Source organism: Numida meleagris, chromosome 6 (assembly GCF_002078875.1).
Source record: "Numida meleagris isolate 19003 breed g44 Domestic line chromosome 6, NumMel1.0, whole genome shotgun sequence".
NCBI classification, from domain to species: Eukaryota; Metazoa; Chordata; class Aves; order Galliformes; family Numididae; genus Numida; species Numida meleagris.
Window position 1 is genome coordinate 57,953,589 of NC_034414.1, and position 21,685 is coordinate 57,975,273.

The window sequence follows — 21,685 nt, forward strand, 5'->3', positions numbered from 1 at the left end:
ATTGTTTTTCTTGCCCCTTTTATAATTTGTGCAAGGAAGAAGCAGCTTTAATCAGCGAAGGTTCCGAGGTGGTGGTGGTTGTGTGTTTTGAAATCCCAAGACTGCCGAGCCCCAATTTCCTCTGCAGGGCTTGGCCTGGGGCTCCCGGGGCCTTCTCCCACCTGAAGGCTTCTGTGAGCTGGACTCTCTAAGGCTGCTGTGCCCCTTTGCTGTGATGATTTCCCTCCTCAAAGCTCCTGCTGATCTCACTGTGAGGTGAGTGTGTGTGTTCATGGTGGGCGAAGCTTTTCTGGCAAACATCACCAGAAAGCATGATGTGCTATTTGGCCCGTGTTAGTTTTGCGTAGACCGTGAACTGCAGCGCCTGTCCGGAAGGAGTGAGTGCAGGAGCGTGACCCAGGACTGCTGTTACTGCAGGGAACCGTCATTAAAACCGGAAGGACATTTCCGTGAACCGATGAGAGAAACAGACGTGCTGCTCTCCTCCAGCTGTTTGTTTTCTCATCTCCCTGGTGTTTCCTTTGGCTCCGGGTTGTGCCGATCGGGAGCGGTGTCGGCTTGTTTTCCCCTGCCCCCGGGGCGCCCAAGGTCCCCGCTCTCATTCATTCCCACCGCACGTTTCGCATCGACCGCGGAGCCAGCGCGCGTAGCCCCGCCCACCGCCACCTCGGCAATTCCGGCGGGCGCCGGCAGGGGGCGCTATATCCCGGCGGCTGCGCGGTGGCTCCGCCCGGCCCCGGCCGTGAATGATCGCGCCCGGCAGCCCCCGCGCCGCGCCCGGCCCGCCGCCGCCGCCATGGCCTTCACGTTCGCCGCCTTCTGCTACATGCTGGCGCTGCTGCTCACCGCCGCGCTCATCTTCTTCGCCATCTGGCACGTGAGTGAGGGAGAAGAGAGAAGGAGAGGGGCGAGGAGCCGCCCGGTGCTTGGAGCCGCTCCACGGCGCGGCCTGGGGGGAGCCGTGCCAGGGCCCGGCCGGGATGGGGTGGGGTGGGATGAGATGAGATGAGATGAGATGAGATGAGATGCCTTTACTACTTTAGAAGGTGTTAGGAAGAAACAGTGTGTTCCTGGATGGCACCGGCTGGGCAGCGCGGGGCCCTTTGCCGATGTGTTGCTTTTCGCGGATAAAATGTATTTCTGCTTGCGGGCTGGAGAATCGCAGCTGTTCCAATTCTGTTCCAGATCATCGCGTTTGATGAACTGAAGACAGATTACAAGAACCCCATTGACCAATGCAATACGCTCAATCCTGTAAGTTGCCCGCTAAAGATTTTGTGGAATACGTACGTGTGAAGTGCTTGTGTTTGCTGTTACCTTGCTGTGATGGAGTGAGGCGAGAGAAATGCACCGGGGTTGAGGAGCCTGGCTGCTTGGTAGAGCTGCAGGGGAAACTCTTTGATTCTTCTGTCCTTTCCAGTTGAATATTCTGTTGTTGATCTGCCGGGGATCTTGTCAGCTGTCGTACTAACATTCTTTCAATCTGCTTTCTACATTCCCGGCACAAAGACAGTTGAAAGGGTCAAAAAGATTAAAAGAGTCAAAATTGCGTTGAAGGTGTGTACTGCTTCTCAGTTTCATTTCTTTAATGCCGCTTCCATTTCGTTAGGAGCATCCGTGACCCTCCTGAGATGTTTTGCTCCGTCTGCCTGTTCATCGCTTGTATTTCTGTTCCGTGGGGTTTCTAACACCTTCGTCAGCTCCCCCCCCATTCTGCGCCCAACAATTTTGCTTGCTTTACCCTGTGAAGTGAGGAAAACTGTTACATGCCTGTGACGTGTGTCCTACGGATTAGAGTCAGAGAATGGCCTGGGTTGGAGGGGACCTTGAAGATCATCGAGGGGCGGCCCCCGGGCATTGGGGGCTAGCTGAAGTAACCTCGGGTTGAAATAAACCTTGCTTGAAGAGTGCCGCTGGTGAAGCTCTGGACACATTTTAAGCACTGAGCGAGGCAATTCTGCTTCTGCTCGAGGATTTGGGTGGCTATGACATGAGAACGCGTTATCCTCGCTTTTTTGCTGGATGTTCCAGGGCTGGGGACGCAGCTCTGACGCTCCCTGCTTTTGAGAAGCGTTGGAGGCGAACTCTCTGCCTGCTCCTGTAGCCAGGAGTGCAAGGGGAGCTTGCTGAAGAGCGTGGGGTTTGATAAAGCAGGCGTTCTTCCCCCGTGTCCCGTGGTTTTTCTTCGGGCTTGGTGTGCCGAGCTGAGGTAGAACACGGGGTAGAGGTGCGTCCTGCCCCTTGACTCTCCGTGTTTTGAAGAGCGAGGTAAATTACTCAAAAGGAAAACGTATCTTAGAGTAGCTGGGGGATAGCATGTGTGAGACGTGCAGGGTGTAAATGGTCAGCGAGCGTGCTGGCATGAGAAGGGCAGGAGGCCATCGGCAGAGCAGTGCTGCCTGGATATAGCCGTGCATCTAACAGTTTCCCTTGCTTGGTCTGCTGCAGCGTGGGGGAAGGCGAATTCTCATGTCATTAATGCATTACGACGTTCTCGCAACCTGTAACGTATTACGGCGCGCATGTGTAAAGCAAATATTAACCTTCCGCTAACCCACGTGCATGCAGTGGTTGTTCGTGTGATAGCCGCGTTGAAAATAGTAAATAACTTGATGTTTGGCTGTTCTTGTGGAAGCAGGTTAGCAAGGGAAAGAGCCGGGCTCTTGGAGGGGTCTGGTAAATGGTGGGGAGGGTCGGTGTGGGGAGAGGGATCCTGGTGTGGGAGCAGGACCTAAGAGAGAAGGTGAAGAGAAACGCGTTGTGAAACGTGTAGTGAAATTCACCACGGATTTCCAAGCTGGTGAACCCGCCCCAGCGAGCTGCCGAGAGCAGAGGGCTTGGGTAGAGCTGGTTTTGCTGCCGTTGTGCTATAAATGGTAAGTGTACCCAGAAGGAGCTGGACAAAAATATTTTCCTTTCCAGTGATGACAGCTTGTTGTTGTTGATGTTGATGCGCTCGCACTTTGTTTGATATTTGGCACTTCAAGCAGCAGAATGTAGTAGCAGAGTGGGTGGTGAGAATGTTTCCTGGGAGGTTTTAGATCCCTAGGGAGATAGTTCTGGGCTTTCAAACAAGAATCACAGAACACCGTGGCGCTGATGTAGTCCTGCACACAAAGGGGGAAGAGCAAGGTGCGTTGTGTGTGTGTACAGGCACACGCAGCTCAAATGTGAGCTGGACATGCGGTGTTTCTCATGAGGAGATACGGTGTTAGCGCTCCTTAGTTGGGAGGATTTGCTTCTTTCTGAATGGTGCAATACAAGAGTAAGCGATACCACTTGGGGTGGCTTGGTCTCGTGGTGGGTGCAAGGTTCTGCTGGCTCCTTGCATGCATTTACTCTACGTACCCCTCCATACTACTCCTGTGAATAACACTAATACCAGCTGGCATTTCATGCTTTCTGTCGTGTCATAGTAACTGATAGTTAGCTCTGTGGGCTCCTGCTGGAAAGCATGATGCTGCCAAGCATGCACGCCAGGCGCGGGGGGAGGAGGCCGAAGCCGGCTGCGTGCTCACCTGGTGGGCAGGGCTTGGCCTCGGAGATCCCATCCTGGCACTGATTTGAATCTGAAAATGACACCTATCTGACAGTTTTGTTTCGATATTCATCTATGAAAAGGCAAAACACCTTTTTGCCTCCAAACAGTTTCACAGCACGTGTTTCTTGGTGGCGTTTCTCTGTGACGTGAGCGGGAATGTCTCTGTCTCTTCTGTTGTGCAGGTCACGTCTAAAGCGTGGATCTGCTCACTGTGCACTTAAGCTAACAGAAGCAATAGAGATCTCTTATTCGGAGCATCTCATTTTGTAAAGTTGTCTTCTCAGCTCATGAATATCACGTGAAAACAGCAAGGCACGTCCTGCTAGTTGCTCTTTTCACTTGCTGCTGTCTTGTTAGTGTTCCTTAAAATGATTTTTAAACAAAGGCTTACCTCCAAGATAAATGAAACAACACACGTTTTGCTTTGAGCTGTCCAAGCTTCTAACTCGTGTTTTTCTTTTCCAGCTCGTACTTCCAGAGTACCTCATCCACGCATTCTTCTGTGTTATGTTTCTCTGTGCAGCAGAGTGGCTCACACTGGGTCTCAATATGCCTTTGTTGGCTTATCATATTTGGAGGTAATATTGACGAGCGCGGTATCCGTGTGCTCACGTTAATTGTAACTCATTCTCCTGGTGCGGTGCTTCCTGCTGAGTGTTCCGTGTCTGCAGCAAGCAGGGATGCTTTCGGAGGTGGCAGTGAGAAAGCTGCCGTCCAGGCTATCAAATACAACGCATCGCTTTGCTTCCTCTCCTTGTCTGTATTCCCTTGTGCTGTGCCAGAACCCCGTGTTGCGCAGCAGCGGCAGCCGATGTGTCGGAGGTGCGCTGAAGCTGCATACTGATGGCGTGGGCTGCCGGTCCGAGTGGCAGCCCTGCTTCCTTTGGCTGCTAGTGCCTGTGCAGGGAGCTGCAGGAGGTTGGAACGGAACCCAGCAGTCGGTTTGCCCCGCGTGGTTGTACCAGGGCTAGTCCTGGCCTGAGCAATCAGAGGGGCCGAGGTAGGGCTGGCTGTTGGCCAGCAGCCTGCATTCAGCCACAGCTGCGGGATCGTTCCGCATCGACCCGCGTGAGCGCTCCTGCGCCGTGCTACCCAGCGTGCATGGCAGCAACGAGGCCGCAGGCTGCGTGGGGTTATGCAGCGATCCCTTCCCCACCTCTTCTGACCCTTTATAAGGAACCCCACGTCAAACTTACGGAATAGCCTTTTTCATTCATAAACCAACGTGTCCTATTTCCAGCTGGTGTGCCGGAGTTCAGCCCGGTGTGAGGCTGGGGTCAGCTCCTGGGGCTCCGTGTGTTAGGAGCTCTTTGGTGCCCTTGGTTAGCGTGGGGCCTCCTCCTGCAGCTTGCAGTCTCCTGCGAGGAGCCGGGGGCTGCTGTGCTGCTCGGTGGGCGGGGGGCACGAAGCCATGATTCCCATTGCTGGTGCCCCCAAACTGATTGTGTGTCGCTTCCAGGTACATGAGTAGACCTGTGATGAGCGGCCCCGGTCTGTATGATCCTACAACCATCATGAATGCAGACATTTTAGCCTATTGCCAGAAGGAAGGATGGTGCAAATTAGCATTCTACCTTCTATCATTTTTTTACTACTTATATGGGTAAGTTTGTTCCTCTATCCTCTGTCTAATTTTTAGTCTGCCGTTTTTGGCTGGGCACAGCGCCCAGAGAAGTTTTGAACTCAGGAACGGATATAACACCGACTTTCCTGAAAACAGAATTCACACTTGCCTTTATATTCTGGTTTAAAACACAAGTCTTAATTTGGTTGGAATTACTCATTCAAATCTCTGCGTTAGCATGGCTGGAGAGCTCCACGCCTCTCTTCTGTTAAGCGCCACTGGATGACACCCTCCTCCCCACCCAGACCCCTGTGCTCATTAAGCAATTGGAACAATGCTGCTTCTCAATGGTGTAGGTATTTGAACTGATTTTTCTTCAAGTTTAAGGTGACAGAGTCATTCCAAGAGTAAAAAGGGACAGGAGCCACGTGAGCCATCACAACTGCCTTGCACCTTCTCCCACTTCCAAGCCAGAAGCTCATGGGTGTTCTGGGCAGTGTGACACAGCTGCTGGCTCCTGCCACGGGTTAGGGGGTGTTCCAGGGCTCCCTGTACGGTGCTGCTCGACCTGCTTGTCGCATCACTTCTTGTCCTCGTAACGCCCCTTGTATCTGTGTGTGTGAAATCTTCCGTCACAGTCCACGTGCCTCACACGGATTTGTTCCTTTAAGACTGCAGAACTGAATGTATAACGTTAATCAAAATTAAGCATCTGAATATATGATTTTTTTTTCTTATTTTTCAGCATGATTTATGTTCTGGTGAGCTCTTAAGAAGACATTTCAGCAAGCTTTGTTCCATTTAAGTGCATGCAAAAGCCACAAAACATGGATTATTTACAGCGACAACGTCGTACTGAGATTAAATACGGAATCCGATGATCGCATTTGCTTTACAAAATGATGACTCCCCTATTTTTAAAACATTTCCACATTTTATACTTGTGGAAAGACTGTTTTCTTATATTTTACTGGGACACTGAAATTATGGAATTACGCGTACATTAGTATAAAGATTACTGGGTTTTGACTTTGCACTCCATAAGGAACAGCCGTAGTCCTCGAGTAGGTGTTTGTTACTGAGCAGCCATAGCACAGCAGCTCCCTGGGGCCGGGTTGGCCTTGTACCCCTGTGACTGCCATCCGCTGTACTGCCAAGGGCTGGGGGACTGGGCACGCCGTGTTCTACCTGCAGGTGATGTCAGTCTTAAGAGATGAATCCAGGGATGCGACTGCAGAAAGTTCTGTCCTTTCTCTTTTCCTGTCTGGGTAGTCTTTCCCTGTATGTGCATGGTTCAGAGGCTTCTGTATTTTCACCGAACGCTAGCCTTGCTTTAATCACAGGCGTATGTCATCGTGATAGGAAACACTGCATTGTCCACAAGGGAGTGAATTTAGATTTGTTTACAGTCTGCGCACAGACACCATTAGCAAATTTACTCACAAATGGATAAATCCACATGTATCGAGTCCAATGGTGAAAATACTCTTGAGCTTGAGAGTAATACTGCAGAGCTTTTCAAAGGAGAGATTGTGAAACTGCCCCGCTGTTCCTTAGTGCAATAAATAAAACTCTCAAATTCAGAAATGCTTCTTTTTACTTGGTGCCTCCTTTACGTTGAGCGGATACCTGCTGCATTCATCTGTTTTACGATGGGATAATTGCATTACCTCTTAAAAACAGAGCGCGGAATCCAGGTGTGTCTGGAAAAGGGAAGCTCCCATTTCCTGCCCTTGTGTTTTTGTGGCTCTGCAGATAAGTAGTGAATGGGGCTGGAGGGAGGTGTTCCACATAAACTGGTAACGTTGCGCTGTAAATTGTCATTGTGAACAGCTTAGGGGTGATAATTGGGAATCTTTTCCATTTACCCGTTCAGGAAAACAAAGTAATTTTCCAGTTTTAGCAAAACATTTTTGTATGAATAGTTTATTTGTTCCCTTTGAGTCTCTCAGGTGCTAGATGTAACAGTGAATCGTACACGTGGCTGCAGAAATCTGTAAGCCAATATTCATGTGCTGTATAGTGGGAGAAAATACGTGGAAACCCACGTGTTACAGATTCCCTGAGCTGGGGACTTGGCCTCTTAAACAGCCCTTGGATGTCTCCTGTTAATTTGGTTGCTTCTTGAGTAGTTCTGTAGCTAATGAAAGAAGCAAAGGGGCAGTGAGCTCTGCCTCAGAATTACTCTGTGTATATGGGGGGGAGATGACAGCGTGCTGAAAAATGCTGCTGAATATCACATGGGACCTCCACATTCTTATTTTTGAGGCATATTTTAAATATTGCCCTTTGTGCCTTATGTGTGGCATGACTGAGTAGACCTTCACGTCGTACATCATCTTCCGAAGCAGAGAACTGAATCTCTTCTTGTCTTCCAAAGGTGCGTTGTCCTTTCCCTCCCCTTTTCCTTTCTAAACTGGAGGAGGCAAGACCCAGAGCAGCTGTCAGCACACAGGCTCTGGGTGCCCTGGGGATTTAGGGAGGCACTTTCCCACTCCGCTTCTGATGCGCTCCCTTCTTGTTACCACCTTCTGAGGGCATTACAAGTCAGCTGTAGTAATTCTTTTCCCTAAGTAATAATAGATTCCTGACAGTTATTACGTATGGAAAATTGTTTCTTATCTTTGCATTTATTGAAACTTGATTTCAGGTGCTTTGGCACGATGAGATCTTTTTCCTCCCCGAGTTCTGCGGCAGTGGCAGGCTGCATCGCGCTCTTTCACCTTGCTAGAGTGTGTTCAAAGACCCCAGACTGTTCCAGGTTTGGACTCCACCACTTCTGTGGTGGACAGAATTCTCTTCCTTAAAGCAATCATTCTGAGCTCTCTGCTACACGATGTTGAAAGTTCTTTTGGAAATCCTATTGTTCCTATTGGGCCATTTTTGTTTTCCTGCCACTTTGCTCCTCCTCACTTTGCTGGAGATGTGAGTTCAGTCTGCACAAACCAAGCTGGCGAACCCTTCCTTGTGTTGCTCTGTTTCTCAGTTTGTTATTGAAACGAGTTACTGCCTTTGAGCCCCCAGTTCTCTCTGACCTTCTGAAAAACATACCCTGCTCCCTTGGTACTGGGGCTGAGTTAAGCCAGAATAAACAATGCAGAATTTACACAGCCAAAACTCACAGCTTCTCTTGAAAACCACTTCCAGCTGTGGGATAGCTTTATTCATACGTAGCAACATGTTTACTGCGCTTGAGAGTCCCCCAACCCTTGTGGTGCTCCAGTGAGCTGCCCTGCCTGGGCACATCACTGCCATTTGAAATTCAGGGCTTTGAGAGCAGAGCCATAACCCATGCACACACCTGCACAGAGGATTTCTCAATAAATAAGAGTAAGGTTTTACACATATGAAGACAGGCTGAGGGAGCTGGGCTTGTTCACCCTGGAGAAGAGAAGGCTGCGAGGTGACCTCATTGCAGCCTTCCAGTACCAGAAGGGAGCCTACAAACAGGAGGGGAGTCAGCTCTTTACAAGGGGAGATAATGGCAGGACAAAGGGAAATGGTTTTAAGTTGAAGGAGGGAAGATTTAGGTTGGATGTCAGGGGGAAGTTCTTTACTGAGAGAATGGTGAGGTGCTGGAACAGGCTGCCCAGAGAGGCTGTGGTTGCCCCATCCCTGGAGGTGTTCAAGGCCAGGTTGGATGGGGCTCTGGGCAGCCTGGTCTATTACCAGATCTGGAGGTTGGCAGCCCTGCCTGTGGAGCTTGATGATCCTTGAGGTCCCTTCCAGCCCAAGCCATTCTATGGTTCTATGATAGGAATCACAAAGTGAAAGCAAGCATGTTTCTCTGGGTCCAGCATACAGTTTTTTTAAACTTTGATTTAAAGATAGAGCTGTTTTGTGTTTGTTTTGAACAGCCCCAGTGTTTCTGTATAGCCCCATTTTACAAACAAGGCTGTAAACAGGAAGTACATTTGTCTGTCCTTTCCTTTCCCTACACACTGAAGCAGAAGCCAGCCTATTGCCATTCCCAGTCTGTACTTAGCTGTGACGGGGTTACAAATTATTTTGTTTCCTCCCATATCTTGCCTGCGTGTCCTCACGCTACACAGAAACAGAGACAAAATACAAATGAAATTCAGTTGCTGCTCGGATAGCCCAGCCCTGTTCCATGCAGTAAGCACACCGAAGCAGTTCCCATAACGTCAACACGGAGAGGCCAGCACACCAGTGCAGTGACAGCACAGTGCCAAGTGATGCTAAACATGAGATAGCCTGCGTGCAAGTTGTCCCTGTATTGAGAGGAGTGTTAGGCATTCAGGCCATCACCACACCGGTAACGAACACAACAAAATTCCATGCATTTTTAAGTGCTGAAGATTGCTAAACAGATGAAGACGCTCTACGTCCCGTAAGATTTCTGCCCCCCAGCCCCAACATTTTACACGCACATCTGAAAGCGAGCAGCACTGTCACTGGGGCAGCAGCAACGAGCAGTTATCGAGGTCAGGATGAGCTGCCTTGTCCAGGTGTCTGCCACAGCCAGGGAGACAAAGACGTGCCACGCCAGCAGGAGTTCACCGTGATACCGATCTCAGTACTGCATCCTGGGCTGCCAGATGTGCAGCTACGTTCTCTCGAAACTCATGGATATAATTGTATTGCTGAAAAAGGACAATCAGATTTGTGATGAGCGCCGTATAGTCCTGGAACAGGTACTACCCATCTTCAAAAGCTGTCTGATTCCCCAAAATTCAAACAGCACCCTCCAACTCTATTTAGTTTTTTCTTCTTGTGCTTACTCCAAATCCTCTGGAATTTTTCACCATTGGGCAGGTTAGATGGATCTTAGCTCGGGTTCTATGCTTGCCAGAAAGGGCACACGTGAGCTTATGGTAACTCTAGGTAGGTGGGAGTTCCATGTTAGAAATCAAAGCTGCTTTATTTGGATCAAAGAGCATTCATTACTCTCTCCACAAAGAGCCCACAATCTCCAGCCAGCACAACGAGGCCCAACAGTTTGTGCTGAGAGCTGTCATGCCAACCCATACATCATTTGGAGCACCAATACACAAGAGTTCAATATGAGATTTAACTATCACAGGCTAAAGGAGACACCAACCAAAGTGAAGGCTTCAAATGATAACATCTGTTTGTATTTCCTACCCCCCCTTCAACTGGGGATGCAAGCTGCTCCCTGGTCTGCCCTCTTGGTTTGTGGAAAACTGATTTTCAGCAAGTAGTTCAAATAAAATTTGGCTTCCATAGAGGCTTAGAGCTGGCAAGGAGACAGGCTTCAGGTAACTCCTTTTTCTTGGGAGCTACTGCCTTGTAAACTGATTCCGTGTCGGCTTCTCTTGTCTGTATGCAGAACTATTTTAAGAGCATAACTTGTGTGTGTACTTCTGTTGACACAAGAGTAGCCAAATCCCCCCCCACCAAAGCAAGAAAAAAAGAAACCCAACTGTGAAACAACTTAAGCCCTACATGGAGGGTCCTAACAATAACATTAGGGGTACTTCTTGAAAGAAGTCTGCTAGTGCATTAACGTGCCAGCTACGGAACACAAATATGTTAAGCTGAATCAGAAAGACTTAAGAAAGAGGCAGAAAAATTAAGCAGAAGAGAATGAGGACAACGGAAAGAGGGACAACAGCTCAGTGAGTTATGAGCACGGATAAGGATGAGAAAGCAAGAAATTACTAATGATGGCAAAGAGCAGCCAAGCAGGAGAAGCGTTGAATTCAGGAGAGGCAGACCAGGCTGGCATCAGCAGGAAAGAAAAATGCCAGCAGCAGCTCAAACCCGGGAAAGCAGCAGGGGTGGCAGCTGTGAAACACCTCCAAGAGACAGAGGGATCCCTTCGTGAAGTGGAAGGAAGGACTCCAGACTCTCCACTTGTTTCAACACATCCGTTACCTGTTACAGTCCCATTACCTTGATTGTCTGTATTGCCCCAGATCCTCTTAAGTCTCTGAGGCTGTCTATTGCTTGCTGAGGTGTCAGTACATCCGAAAGCCGAAGCAGGAGGCATGCAGCTACTGGAAGGGAAAGGTAAGCATGTATTCTGCTGAGCACTTCTTGCTCTGCACAGCATTGCTTTTGCACAGCAACAGGTCTTCCCTGAGAAAACCTCTCGAGGAAAAGCCAACCCCATCATTCCAGAGTTAACAGATCTGTTGGACCTTTTACCAAATACAGCTGGATGGCCCTCATTTCATCTGACTGCTGCAGCTTTAGACAGTGCTGTCTCATGGGAACAGATGTCTAAATCAAGTTAGTTAATCAGGCATTGAGAGGGGGGAGACAGCTGCTTACTGAGACATGAGCGTCCGAGGCCACCGTAACAGCTGAAAGAGAAGAGAATGTTTGGTTAGAACAGGCAAAAAGATACAACTTGCAACCAGTCTTATGCAATTTAAAATGAATTTTAAACTGCTAGAACCCAGTGAGCCTCTGGTAAAAAGACCAGTGCTATCTTATCCTATGACAATGTCTGCTTTAAATTGCAACACTGTGTACCTGATAGCCAACTAGCCTAGCTGCAAGGAGTCATGTGGTAGCATTCAGCACATGTTCTGAAGCATTTGCAAGACAGAGAAGGGGAAAGAGGGAGACACAGATCTCAGAAAGGCCAAGTCAACTCCGAAGGGGTACAAGGGGTGAAAGAAGCTTGAACTAACCCTAAAGAAAGGGACTGTCACTCGACAGGATCCCATTTCAGGCCGTGACGCAGGAGCAGCCGGTGAAGGAATCACAACTTACTGTATGATTGTGTTCTGGTTGCTTTCCAGGCAGCTTCTGAGCTCTTCCAGAATTCTGCAGCACGTGGCGATGTCAGGAGCGTCTCCATCTGGAATAGGATAGTGGTGCACACAGATGCCACGCTCCTGGTAGGCGTCTATAAGGTTTGGTACTCGGTATTTTAAGAGCTCTCTTTTGGTACAAAGCACAAACACATCCTGCGTCCCATAGCTCCTTAGTTCATCTGCCAATAGATTAAGACACTTGCAAATAAACGAAGCCTATCAAGCTTAAGCATAAACAGCTAAGCTACTTGGTACCGATCCCCTTGTTTAGTTTTTAAGTTAAGACAACAGAAGTTAACAATTTTGCTGTGAGCAGCATTTACTAATATTGAGTCTTGCCTCCATTGGTCTTCAGATAACCCGCTGCAGGAATTCTCAGTTCAGAGCCAGCCCAGAGACAAGCCTCACTTGAAATCAGGTCAGCACTGAAAACAGCCCTACTAACTATTGCTGGCTTAAGCATGACTCTGCCCCATCTCCAGCTATAACTGTCCAAGCACTGTTTCCTTGCTCTTAGTTTCTGCTGTACTCGCCTTTACAGCTGAATACCAAGCATGGATTTTTTACACAAGTTCATCTTTTCTATCCTCTTCACATTTTCCCCTGGGAAGGGGAGGTAACAGGCCCGTAACTCATCTCAGTCCTAGCTGTTCTGAAGATGCCCTTGGCCTGTACGTTGTACATGACTTTGTAGAACTTGAGTTACTGGCAGAAATACACAGATACCTGTATTGCTCCAGCCTGGAAACGTCCTGCCCAGGTTAGATAAACAGCTACTCCATCAGACTCCAGGCTAAGTCAGTGTAAGCCTGTAGCCTGCAAGAGTAACTTCTGCTTTCATTTTACATGCACATTGTTCTTACCCACTCCGTGGAAACGAGAGGCACTTAGACACAAATCAGAAGACTCACCGATATCTTTCTGAAGATTCCTTCTAATGTCCTTAAACCTGCAACCTAAAACAGATGATGCATGCTGATTGTGATCTCACATTTCGTAAATGCCCGCTACAACTGAAGAACAAAGCAGACAGCCTCCCCTCAGCACCAAAGCCACATCCCCACAACAACAGCTCTTAGTTTTGCAAACAGATTACTAGTGCAGAATGCAGTATTAAGCAGATAATGGTATTTAAACTGTCATGGAATAGGATTTTAGAAGTCACTCAAGGTTTTAAGCTGTTGTGCACCTTACAGGTGAAGGGTTGGGGATATTATAAATCAGAGTACAACTGGGAAAAAAAAAAACAACAGCCAGGACTGTGCACCTCCTGAAGCATACCCTGGAAGCAAGAGAGCAGAATGCTGCAGAAGAGCTCTGTTGGCAGGCCTATCACTGGAGTTTAGCATCTAAAGGTTAAACAGCTATTACATGAGCGGCCCATGAAGCTTAACATGAAAATGCAGCTATTTCTGGTGTATACTCTAGCAGGTGTTCAAGTGTTTGTGGGATTCTCATCAGTACTGGCATCACCTAGTTCAAGGTACCTTGAATTTCAACATTTTTCAGCATTTGTTTTCTAGTTCTTTAGTATGGAATTAGTCCTAAGCTTCATTTCTCAGGCTTGGCTAAAGGATGTCAGGCAACTGCTTTAAATGGGGAAATTTCACATTCTCACACTCTCTCCTTATTTCTCTTTCGTGAGCACGGCAGATACAGCATGGTGGCAATTCTGGTCGTTAAAAATACAGGGGAAGCTTACATGCTCGTTTTTACACGATGACCGTAGTAAGCAAATGGCAGCGACACAAAATAAGACACTCTGCCAAATAACGGAAAGCAGGATTTAGGGCTGTGAGAGGTATTTCTTCTCGTCAGCTCCAAACACAGCGGCAGAATTCACCGAGCGCTGCTCACCTGGAAGGGAACACACGCCCAGGAACGCGGAGGAGCAGGCAGGAGACAGAGGAAGCCTGTCAGGAGACGGATCGTACGTTAAATAACCAGGAAAAAAAAAAAAAAGGAAGAAAACCAGCTCTCGATGGTTATTTTAAGAGAGATTTTTGACAACACTGAGGGGACAGCACGTTCTGCAGCGCGATTCCTCCCGGGGCCTTAGCACAGAGGCGCTAAGAACCAACCCCCCCAGCGCCGCCCACACCCACCGCGGCGGCCCCGCTCCTCACCAGGACAGCGCCAGCGGCGCCGGCCCCTCCTCCTCCTCCTCCTCCTCCTCCTCAGCGGCCTCTTCCTCCGACGAGTCAAAGCAGGCTACGTGCATGACGCGCGGCTGCGGCTGGAGAAGAGCGAGGAACTCTCAGCGCCAGGGGGCTGCCCTACCCTCACCTAGGGCCGAGGTCGGGGGGGTGGGGGGGGGAGTGCCGGCCCCGGCCCCAAGATGGCGCCGCTCCCCTCCCGCCGTCCGTTTGAATTCAGCCCGCCCATCCGCCGCATCTCATTGGTCGAGCTCTGATTGGCGGCCAGAGGAGGAGAAGCGCGCTGATTGGCTGGCGGCGATGTCGCGTCACTTTGGTGTCTAAAAAGCTCGCTCGCAGGAGAACTTTGCTTTCTGGAATCTTCTGTCCGTTTGTCGTTTCGATTAGCAAAGAGAAGTAGTCGTAGATAGCCTAAAACTTGAACATAGGAAGATCTGTACTAACGTGCGGAAAAACTTCTTTTGATCAAGTTGACAGAGCACTGGAACAGTCTCATCTGCTGTACAGTTCCCAGTGAATACTGTAATTAGTTGCATTCTGGTAGGGCTTGTACATTCAAGTTGTAATCAAACCACACTGTGCTAAAAAAAAAAAAAATAAATTAAAAATAGCTTTTACTCCATTTAACAGGCAATGCGAGTGTGAGACACAAAGGGAATCGTGCAGCCAGGAAAATCTCGCTTTTAAATAATCACTTCCACTGCAGTGAATTCTTGAAGAATTCTTTCGGCTTGCACTGAGCCATGTCCCGGCTGTCAGACCTTTTGGTTCGATATCTGAGGCTGCATGACATCGGGTACCAAAGAGGGGGGTCCTGATTTGTCACAGGGACATGATTAAGGTCCCCTTAGTGATGAAAACCAGAGTGTTGACCACGATTTCTGCAGGCCACGTACCTTTTACTGGAGGGACTGCCAGTCCTCCAACCTCCAGTGATCTTCCCCAAGGTGCAAGTAGGCCACGCCACTTTGGTCCTTCTTGCACCTTCCAAGGCCATTCTGTTTCACGGGTACCTGGTTCTAGGTTCTCAGGAGAGAGAGCAGAAGATTATTTTCATTGCCAGTTTGGGGTCTTAGCTGGTTCTTGGTGCCCATAATTTGGATCCTAAGTGGGGAGGCCCATGTTGTCTGTAGCATCTTCTGGGCACTGGGTCTGCAGTCTCTAGGCCTTTCATTCAGGTCCTGCAGGGTTTTGTAGAGTCTCTTTGTCCACTCCTGCAGGGACTGACAGTTTGTCTTCAGGGCAGCCTTAAGAATACTGTTATAGCGTTCAATAAGGCCTACCCCCATCAGATTATGTGGCAGCTGGAATCACCACTCAATGTTGTTTTCTTCTGCCCAGCGTTGTACCATTGCGCCAGTGAAGTGAGTCCCTGGGTGGCTCCCGATGACTTGAGGTGTCCTGCAGGCAGCCATCAACTTGGTGAGTGCCTTGATGACATATGCTTGGTTTGCATTCTGTATGCACATTCCATATGTCTAATCACATATCTCTGCCCCAGATTGGTTGGGCGTGAATAGTCCACTCTTGGGTGGCTTTGAATGAAGCAGTTACATGGAGCAAATATCATTTACTTCTTATTATTTGGTTTGGTCCCAGAGTCCTGTAGATGGCTCAGCACTGGAGCTGCACAGAGAAACTGTCACCAGTGAGCTGTCCGAGGGAATTAGCATTCTGCAGGTAGCAGTCATAAATCCTTCCAGTGACATCAACATTATGATTCTGCAGCAGTGGATATTAACCTTTTCCCTCATGTTACAATTTAAAGACGTTTCAGGCTTCTCCTCCCCACAGAAGTCATAAAGCACTGGAAGTCAATTACGAGGTCTTGAACCAGATTCACCCCTGTGGGGTGTGAGATTGACCATATTCTCAGCGCTGTTCTAGGCAGTGTGTGCAAGTGCCCTTCTCCTCAGCTGTGTGGCTTTGTGCTGAGATTGCCGTAAGGCTCCTTGCCTGATGCGTGCCAGCTGTGGCCGCACCTGGGGATGTGGGCTCAGATGTTCTCACTGCTGTCACGGGATCCCCACCCTTACACGTTTTATTTGTTCAGCCAGTTGGTGTCACTATTGTTTTCCTTCCAGTCGATTTTTTCCTCCTGTCTTAAAAAAAATGATAAATTCTTTGCTGAAACCTAAGGCGCCCAACTCTGTTCTGCAGCAGGAAGGTTTCTATTCTGGTAAAAATTTCCTATCTCAAAAAATCTGAATGACTTTCGTATTCACAGTGGTCACCTGAAGTCAGTGCCTGTGCAGGGCGAGGGAGCCCGGAGATGCAATGCCAGTGCAATACTGGTGATCAGTATGGGCAGATAGCAGAGCGTTTGGTGAATGTTTCTGCTTTTTAGGTACAAATGTCACAAAGCTTTATGTTTCTGGTAGAAAATGACACATTGCTCTCCTTGAGCGTAATTAACTCTGATTGTACAACATCACAATTTCTTGCTTTCGTGGCGGAACTGAAATGCGGCATGACAGGGTGTGGGCATTTTTATAAACCTGAAATCAATTTATCTTGCTCTTCCCTCTGCCCTCCTCCTCCTCACATACTAACAATAACAGCAATTAAAGAAGTCGTTAAGCTATTGCAGGATGCATTCAGGTCTAATGGGAATGAGCTCCTCTCTATTTGTGAAGATGAGGTTCATCAGCCCACTGGTGATTAAATTGTGTCAGTTATAGTTTTCCGCTTGTCCTAATTTTGCCCTAAATTAATCTGTTTGGACCACGGATCAAAGCTGACTTTTATCTGGCAAGTCCTTCTTATTGCAGAAGTGCAATGGGAGGAGAGAGGCAGAAGGTCCAGAGAGAGAACCTTTCCCTGACCATCCCCTGGTGCAGCTCCAGGCTGTTCCCTACAGAGCAGAGCTCAGCAGTGCCCCTCTGCTCCCTGTGAGGATCTGCAGGCCGCCATGAGAAGGTGAAAGCTGCCATAAGATAGTTGGGTAGAGAGGAACCTGGTGGGGTTCAACAAGAGCAAGTGTACAGGCTTGCACCTGGGCAGAAATAACTGCATGCATCAGTACAAGTTAGGGGCTGACCTGCTGAAGCTGAGCTCAGCGGAGAAGGACCTGGGGGTCCTGGAGGATGACAGGTTGGCCATGAGCCAGCAGTGTGCCCTGGTGGCCAAGAAGGCCAATGGCATCCTGGGGTGCATTAAAAGAAGCGTAGCCAGCAGGTCGAGGGAGGTGATCCTCTCCCTCTACTCTGCCCCGGTGAGGCCACATTTAGACTACTGTGTCCAGTTCTGGGCTCCTGAGTTGAAAAAGGACAGGGATCTCCTAGAAGGAGTCCAGCAGAGGACCACAAAGATGAAAAAGGTTCTGGAGCATCTCCCGTATAAGGAAAGGCTGGGTGACCTGGGTCTGTTCAGCATGGGGAAAAGAAGACTGAGGGGGGATCTGATTAATGTTTATAAATATCTAAAGGGAGGTGGGAGGCAAATGGATGAGGCCAGGCTCATCTTGGTGGTGCATAGCGATAGGAGAAAGAGTAACGGCCTAAAATTTGATCATAGGAAGTTCCAGACAAACAAGCAGAAGAACTTCTTCACAGTGAGGGTGACGGAGCACTGGAACAGGCTGCCCAGAGAGGTTGTGGAGTCTCCTTCTGTGGAGATATTTGAGACCCGTCTGGACACCACCTATGTGAGCTAGTGTAGGGAACCTGCTTTAGCAAAGGGGTTGGACTTGATGATCTCTTGAGGTCCCTTCCAACCTCTGCAATTCTATGATTCTGTGACGAGGAGCTGCAGGCCGCCATGAGGAGCTGCAGCCGCCATGATGCACTGGGCCCAGCAAATCCAGGGCCCTCAGCTGCCCCTCACATCCCTTGCCCTCTGACCCTTCCCCAGCTTTGTAATCCTCCTTTGGACACGATAATGGTTACACTAGCTTACTGTCCAGTAAGCTCTGGGGGAATCTTTTCCCTTTCTTTCTGTCTCTTTAAAAAAAAAAAAAATCGAAGCTCATTGCAGTTCCGTCTATAGGTAGATTAAAAAAAAAAAAGGAGCAGAATTTGAATATTAGACTTACTTTAGAAATTTACTGAATCATTCTCTGGCTTTTTAAAAACTAGGAAAAAGTATAGCAAGTATTTCTGAAAATTTAGTCCTTTAGATGCTGCAGGACTGAAGGTTTCTATTTCAGCAAGCGATGACTGATCGTGTCTCGAAGTTGCTTTATTCTTTAGAAGAGTCTTTCACAACAAGGAGAAGGCCTTCTTTATCACAGATACATACAACTTGCCTGCTGGTGTCCATTCGGGTACTCAGAATCATCCCTTCTGGCAAAATTAAGGCATGAGCTCTTATTTGATTGATACAGGTGCTGGCAGATCAAAATCTGGCGGTTTTCCTACTGAGAAGAGAGCTTCTTTTGTAAGATATCTTTCCTCAGGGTTTATGAGCTAAACTGGGCAAACAACTTCCTCCTTTCACAACTATGAAGAATGTCAGAACATGGCAACTTTATGGTACACGCTCTCCTCTGAAATTATTGCTTTGAAAGCTCTGAAATCTCAATTTCACCTTCTCGTGTCCTCACTCAGCTTTCTTGCACAACATTCCTTTAAAACAGAGGAGAAAAACAGTAGAAACAGAGATGAAGAAATAGAAACATGCTGTTTTGTTCCGTTACCAGCCCCAAAACAGGATGCAGGCAGGAAAGCTTTGCACAGGCAGTGCTGGCTGCCACCAGGTTTGGTCTATTCTTATCCTATTTCACAGCAGAATTTAACACCATGGTGAATGTTACTGATCCTCCTAAGGATATCTTCATGGCTGCCAGGTGTTAGTTATGTTGTAAGCTACAGTTTGCTTTGCTAAATGTTGCTGCTATTTTAGAGCTTTCATAGAGAGGAAGCTGCCAGCGACTGTCCTCTTACCACAACACCCCCATGAGAGCTGGTGGCTGCAAGGTGAGGTGACAAGCCCTGTTGGTGCAGCTGTGGGATATCCAAATCATGGACTCAGTTTCTCATTCTGGCAGGAGTTTATGTGAGCATGGGGGGTGTTTTGGGTTGCTCTATACATGTCTGCAGTTCTCTTAGGCAGAATCATAGAATCATTTAAGGTTGGAAACCACTAGGAATTTTTACTCCAAACGTCAACCCATCACCATCAGGAGCAGTAGCCTAATGCATAAAAGCAAGTGTCTTTTGTACATATCCAAATCATGGACTCAGTTTCTCATTCTGGCAGGAGTTTATGTGAGCATGGGGGGTGTTTTGGGTTGCTCTATACATGTCTGCAGTTCTCTTAGGCAGAATCATAGAATCATTTAAGGTTGGAAACCACTAGGAATTTTTACTCCAAACGTCAACCCATCACCATCAGGAGCAGTAGCCTAATGCATAAAAGCAAGTGTCTTTTGGGTAATTCCTTACTTTCTGCATTAGTTCTCTCTGAAATGAATGCATGAACACTTTCCTTGCTCTTGTTCATTGACTGTCTTTGTATGTTTACAGCCTTCAGTGCCACAGAACTCAGAGCTGACTCATCACTGTGATGACAGCGAACATGTTTTGGAATGAAATAATGATGATAGGACAAGCTCTTTCCTCCTTGTTTATCCACTCTGGCTGTCAGAGCTAAGCCTCGTTTGAACTTGTCTGAACCATTCTGGGCTGTGCACCACTCCTGAGGACACGGAGCCATTTCTAAACAAAACATGAAGGGACTGATTTGAATTTCCACAAGATCTCTTGTCAACTCTTCCTACTGTTTCCTCAGCAAAATGAACCAACCTTCACCGCGATGTTTTCCCCTTGTGCTGTCAAACCTAAGCTGCATAAACGATACTTTTTTTTCCAAGGTCTTCTGTCTGAGCGACATGTGGAATGATAAGGATATTGTTTCCTCCCTAAGTTCTCATCTCAGTGTATACTCTCTCCCCAAATCATTTGGGATATCTGTAGGAAATCATCAGAACATCACAAATATGTTTATTCTTTGAGACTAAGAAACGTATTTAAAAAGAGTAGAAAATAGGAGACGTGGATGTACTTAAGTTGCGAAGAGAGAAGAGCTTTTTCCAAGTTTGGATGTCACGGTCTAAGCAGGTGAACAAATAGTTGAGTGAAAACCTGGTGGGATGCTTGAGCTCTGAGGGTGGTGGTGCTTAATAGGCTGTACTCCAGCAGGAGAACAGATTGCCCGGATGATGTACAGTCTCCACCACTGAAGACTTTCAAGGCCTGACTGATTAATGCCCTAAATAACCTGGTCTGACCTCGCAGCCCACCCTGCTTTCATCAGGAGGCTGCACTGAACTCCTTTCCAATGAGAGCTAGTCTCTGATGCTGGCTGTGGGCTTTGGGGGCTGTGGAAAGCAGCAGCCAGCAGAGACAGCAGGCTGAGCTGCATGCTGCCCTCCCAGCTGTGCAGGGTCTTCTGTCTCTGAGTGCATGGGCAGAGGGGTGAGCCCAGCCAATGCCCGAACCAGTGAAGCCCTGTGGAGATAAGCTGCTGCCTGGGTGTTAATTGAAACTATTTGGCCCTTGCTTAGTCAGCAGTGATTCATTTAATAGTAAAAGCTCTGAGGCATTTAATGGAAAAAGGTACCAATAAATAAATGTGAGAGTGGATGCCCAATAATGGTCGTCAGCAGTTGTTTCCACAGAGCCAGGTTTTGTGTTTCACTCAATAGATTCATGCAGCACTTTCATTTTCTGTATTAATGCAAATAAATGATAACCCAGTCCATGTGTAATTCAGCTCAGTTCATGTGAGCTACATCCTTACTTTCCATAATGCAAATGAGAAAATTGCAGCTCTGCTGTTTGTTTGATGCAATAGCCTTGCTCAGAAGCCCACCTCAGGACAGCACAATCTCCCTGTAAGTACTCTCTTCACATGAGCTTTTCAAGGTCACTGACTGCCAGAGCAACTCTTCTGTGCAATTTCCTACCATTAAGTACAGGAGAAGCAAGTCAGCCTTGGTACTTTATTTATAGATCCTGGAGATGCACAGTTCTTGCATTCTATTAACCAGGGCAGAAATGGGATGAATTTTTTATCCATTATGGACCTTGTGCTGCATAAAATATTGTGCATTTTTTGTAGGAGGCTCTACTGTTTTAACCTTTGACATGTAATTAATGATTCAGCTGCCAGTGTTCTGCTGATGTATAAGGCTTGTGCAGTGCATGTGTACTTCCCCACGTCGTATTCATTCAATATATTAAATTGACTTTGTTTGTAATAAGTTCAAGCGTTCAGCTTCCCTGTATTTACCATGAACTGAGAGACAAGAACACGTGCTTATGTGGCGAATAGTGTGAGGTGACGAGGACAACGCTTCTCGCGTTTCATGCTCTTCTCTCTCTATTTGCATTTTGGCCACTGCTTTAGTTTGCAAGATGAAAGCTCTTCCCTGGGCCTCCATCACTGCTGACCCCTTGGGAGCATCTGCTGGTGATGACAGAAGAGAACGAAGTTGGCTTTGGCCGGCTCTATTATTGGACACATGGACAGCAGTTTTAATCAGCAGTGTTTAGCTGACTGCTCAGTAGGGTTTTAATCATTTTCATAAGGTTTCTTTCTACCTTCTGTTCTGCCCTGTGCCATAGAGCTCGTGAACTGGTGTTGAGTGCCAGCACAGAGGCCACAGGGGATCTGATGATACTCAGAGGGACCCAGATCCAGACACGCTCTGACCACCTCTCATGTACTCTTG

The 21,685-nt window shown here is 47.9% G+C and overlaps 2 protein-coding genes and 1 long non-coding RNA gene across 6 annotated transcripts; 2 read left to right on the plus strand and 1 right to left on the minus strand.

Moving 5' to 3' along the window:
- On the plus strand, positions 717-6,692 carry CNIH1 (cornichon family AMPA receptor auxiliary protein 1). Its single transcript, XM_021403561.1, has 5 exons — positions 717-877; positions 1,186-1,254; positions 4,007-4,119; positions 5,001-5,144; positions 5,851-6,692. The coding sequence occupies exons 1-5, from the start codon at positions 797-799 to the stop codon at positions 5,876-5,878; spliced, it is 435 nt and encodes a 144-aa protein (XP_021259236.1). The 5' UTR covers positions 717-796; the 3' UTR covers positions 5,879-6,692.
- On the minus strand, positions 9,383-14,171 carry CDKN3 (cyclin dependent kinase inhibitor 3). 2 transcript variants are annotated; one of them, XM_021403139.1, is made up of 7 exons: positions 13,981-14,171; positions 13,712-13,767; positions 12,766-12,810; positions 11,811-12,033; positions 11,364-11,395; positions 10,983-11,083; positions 9,383-9,709 (listed from the first exon to the last, which is right to left on the minus strand). In XM_021403139.1, exons 1-7 carry the CDS (start codon positions 14,073-14,075, stop codon positions 9,623-9,625), a joined length of 639 nt encoding a protein of 212 aa, XP_021258814.1. In that variant the 5' UTR covers positions 14,076-14,171; the 3' UTR covers positions 9,383-9,622. The 2 variants fall into 2 exon arrangements, with proteins under 2 accessions (XP_021258814.1, XP_021258813.1); XM_021403138.1 differs by having other exon boundaries at positions 10,983-11,086.
- LOC110401739 lies at positions 14,307-21,214 on the plus strand. 3 transcript variants are annotated; one of them, XR_002440568.1, is made up of 5 exons: positions 14,307-14,550; positions 15,352-15,432; positions 15,610-15,690; positions 16,782-16,929; positions 17,527-21,214. It is a non-coding gene; the product is annotated as an uncharacterized LOC110401739 (long non-coding RNA). The 3 variants fall into 3 exon arrangements; XR_002440567.1 differs by having other exon boundaries at positions 15,610-16,929; XR_002440569.1 differs by having other exon boundaries at positions 15,610-16,929; positions 19,476-21,214.

Bases quoted from the DNA above. Each gene is read 5' to 3' on its own strand.
- CNIH1 (XM_021403561.1), top strand. From the start codon at position 797: ATGGCCTTCACGTTCGCCGCCTTCTGCTACATGCTGGCGCTGCTGCTC. The intron at 4,120-5,000 runs GTAATATTGACG...TGTCGCTTCCAG, and splicing joins TTGGCTTATCATATTTGGAG to GTACATGAGTAGACCTGTGA. The intron at 5,145-5,850 runs GTAAGTTTGTTC...CTTATTTTTCAG, and splicing joins TTTTTTTACTACTTATATGG to CATGATTTATGTTCTGGTGA.
- CDKN3 (XM_021403138.1), bottom strand. From the start codon at position 14,075: ATGCACGTAGCCTGCTTTGACTCGTCGGAGGAAGAGGCCGCTGAGGAG. The intron at 13,768-13,980 runs GTGAGGAGCGGG...GTCTCCTGACAG, and splicing joins GCGCCGCTGGCGCTGTCCTG to GCTTCCTCTGTCTCCTGCCT. The intron at 12,811-13,711 runs GTGAGCAGCGCT...CATCTGTTTTAG, and splicing joins GGGCGTGTGTTCCCTTCCAG to GTTGCAGGTTTAAGGACATT.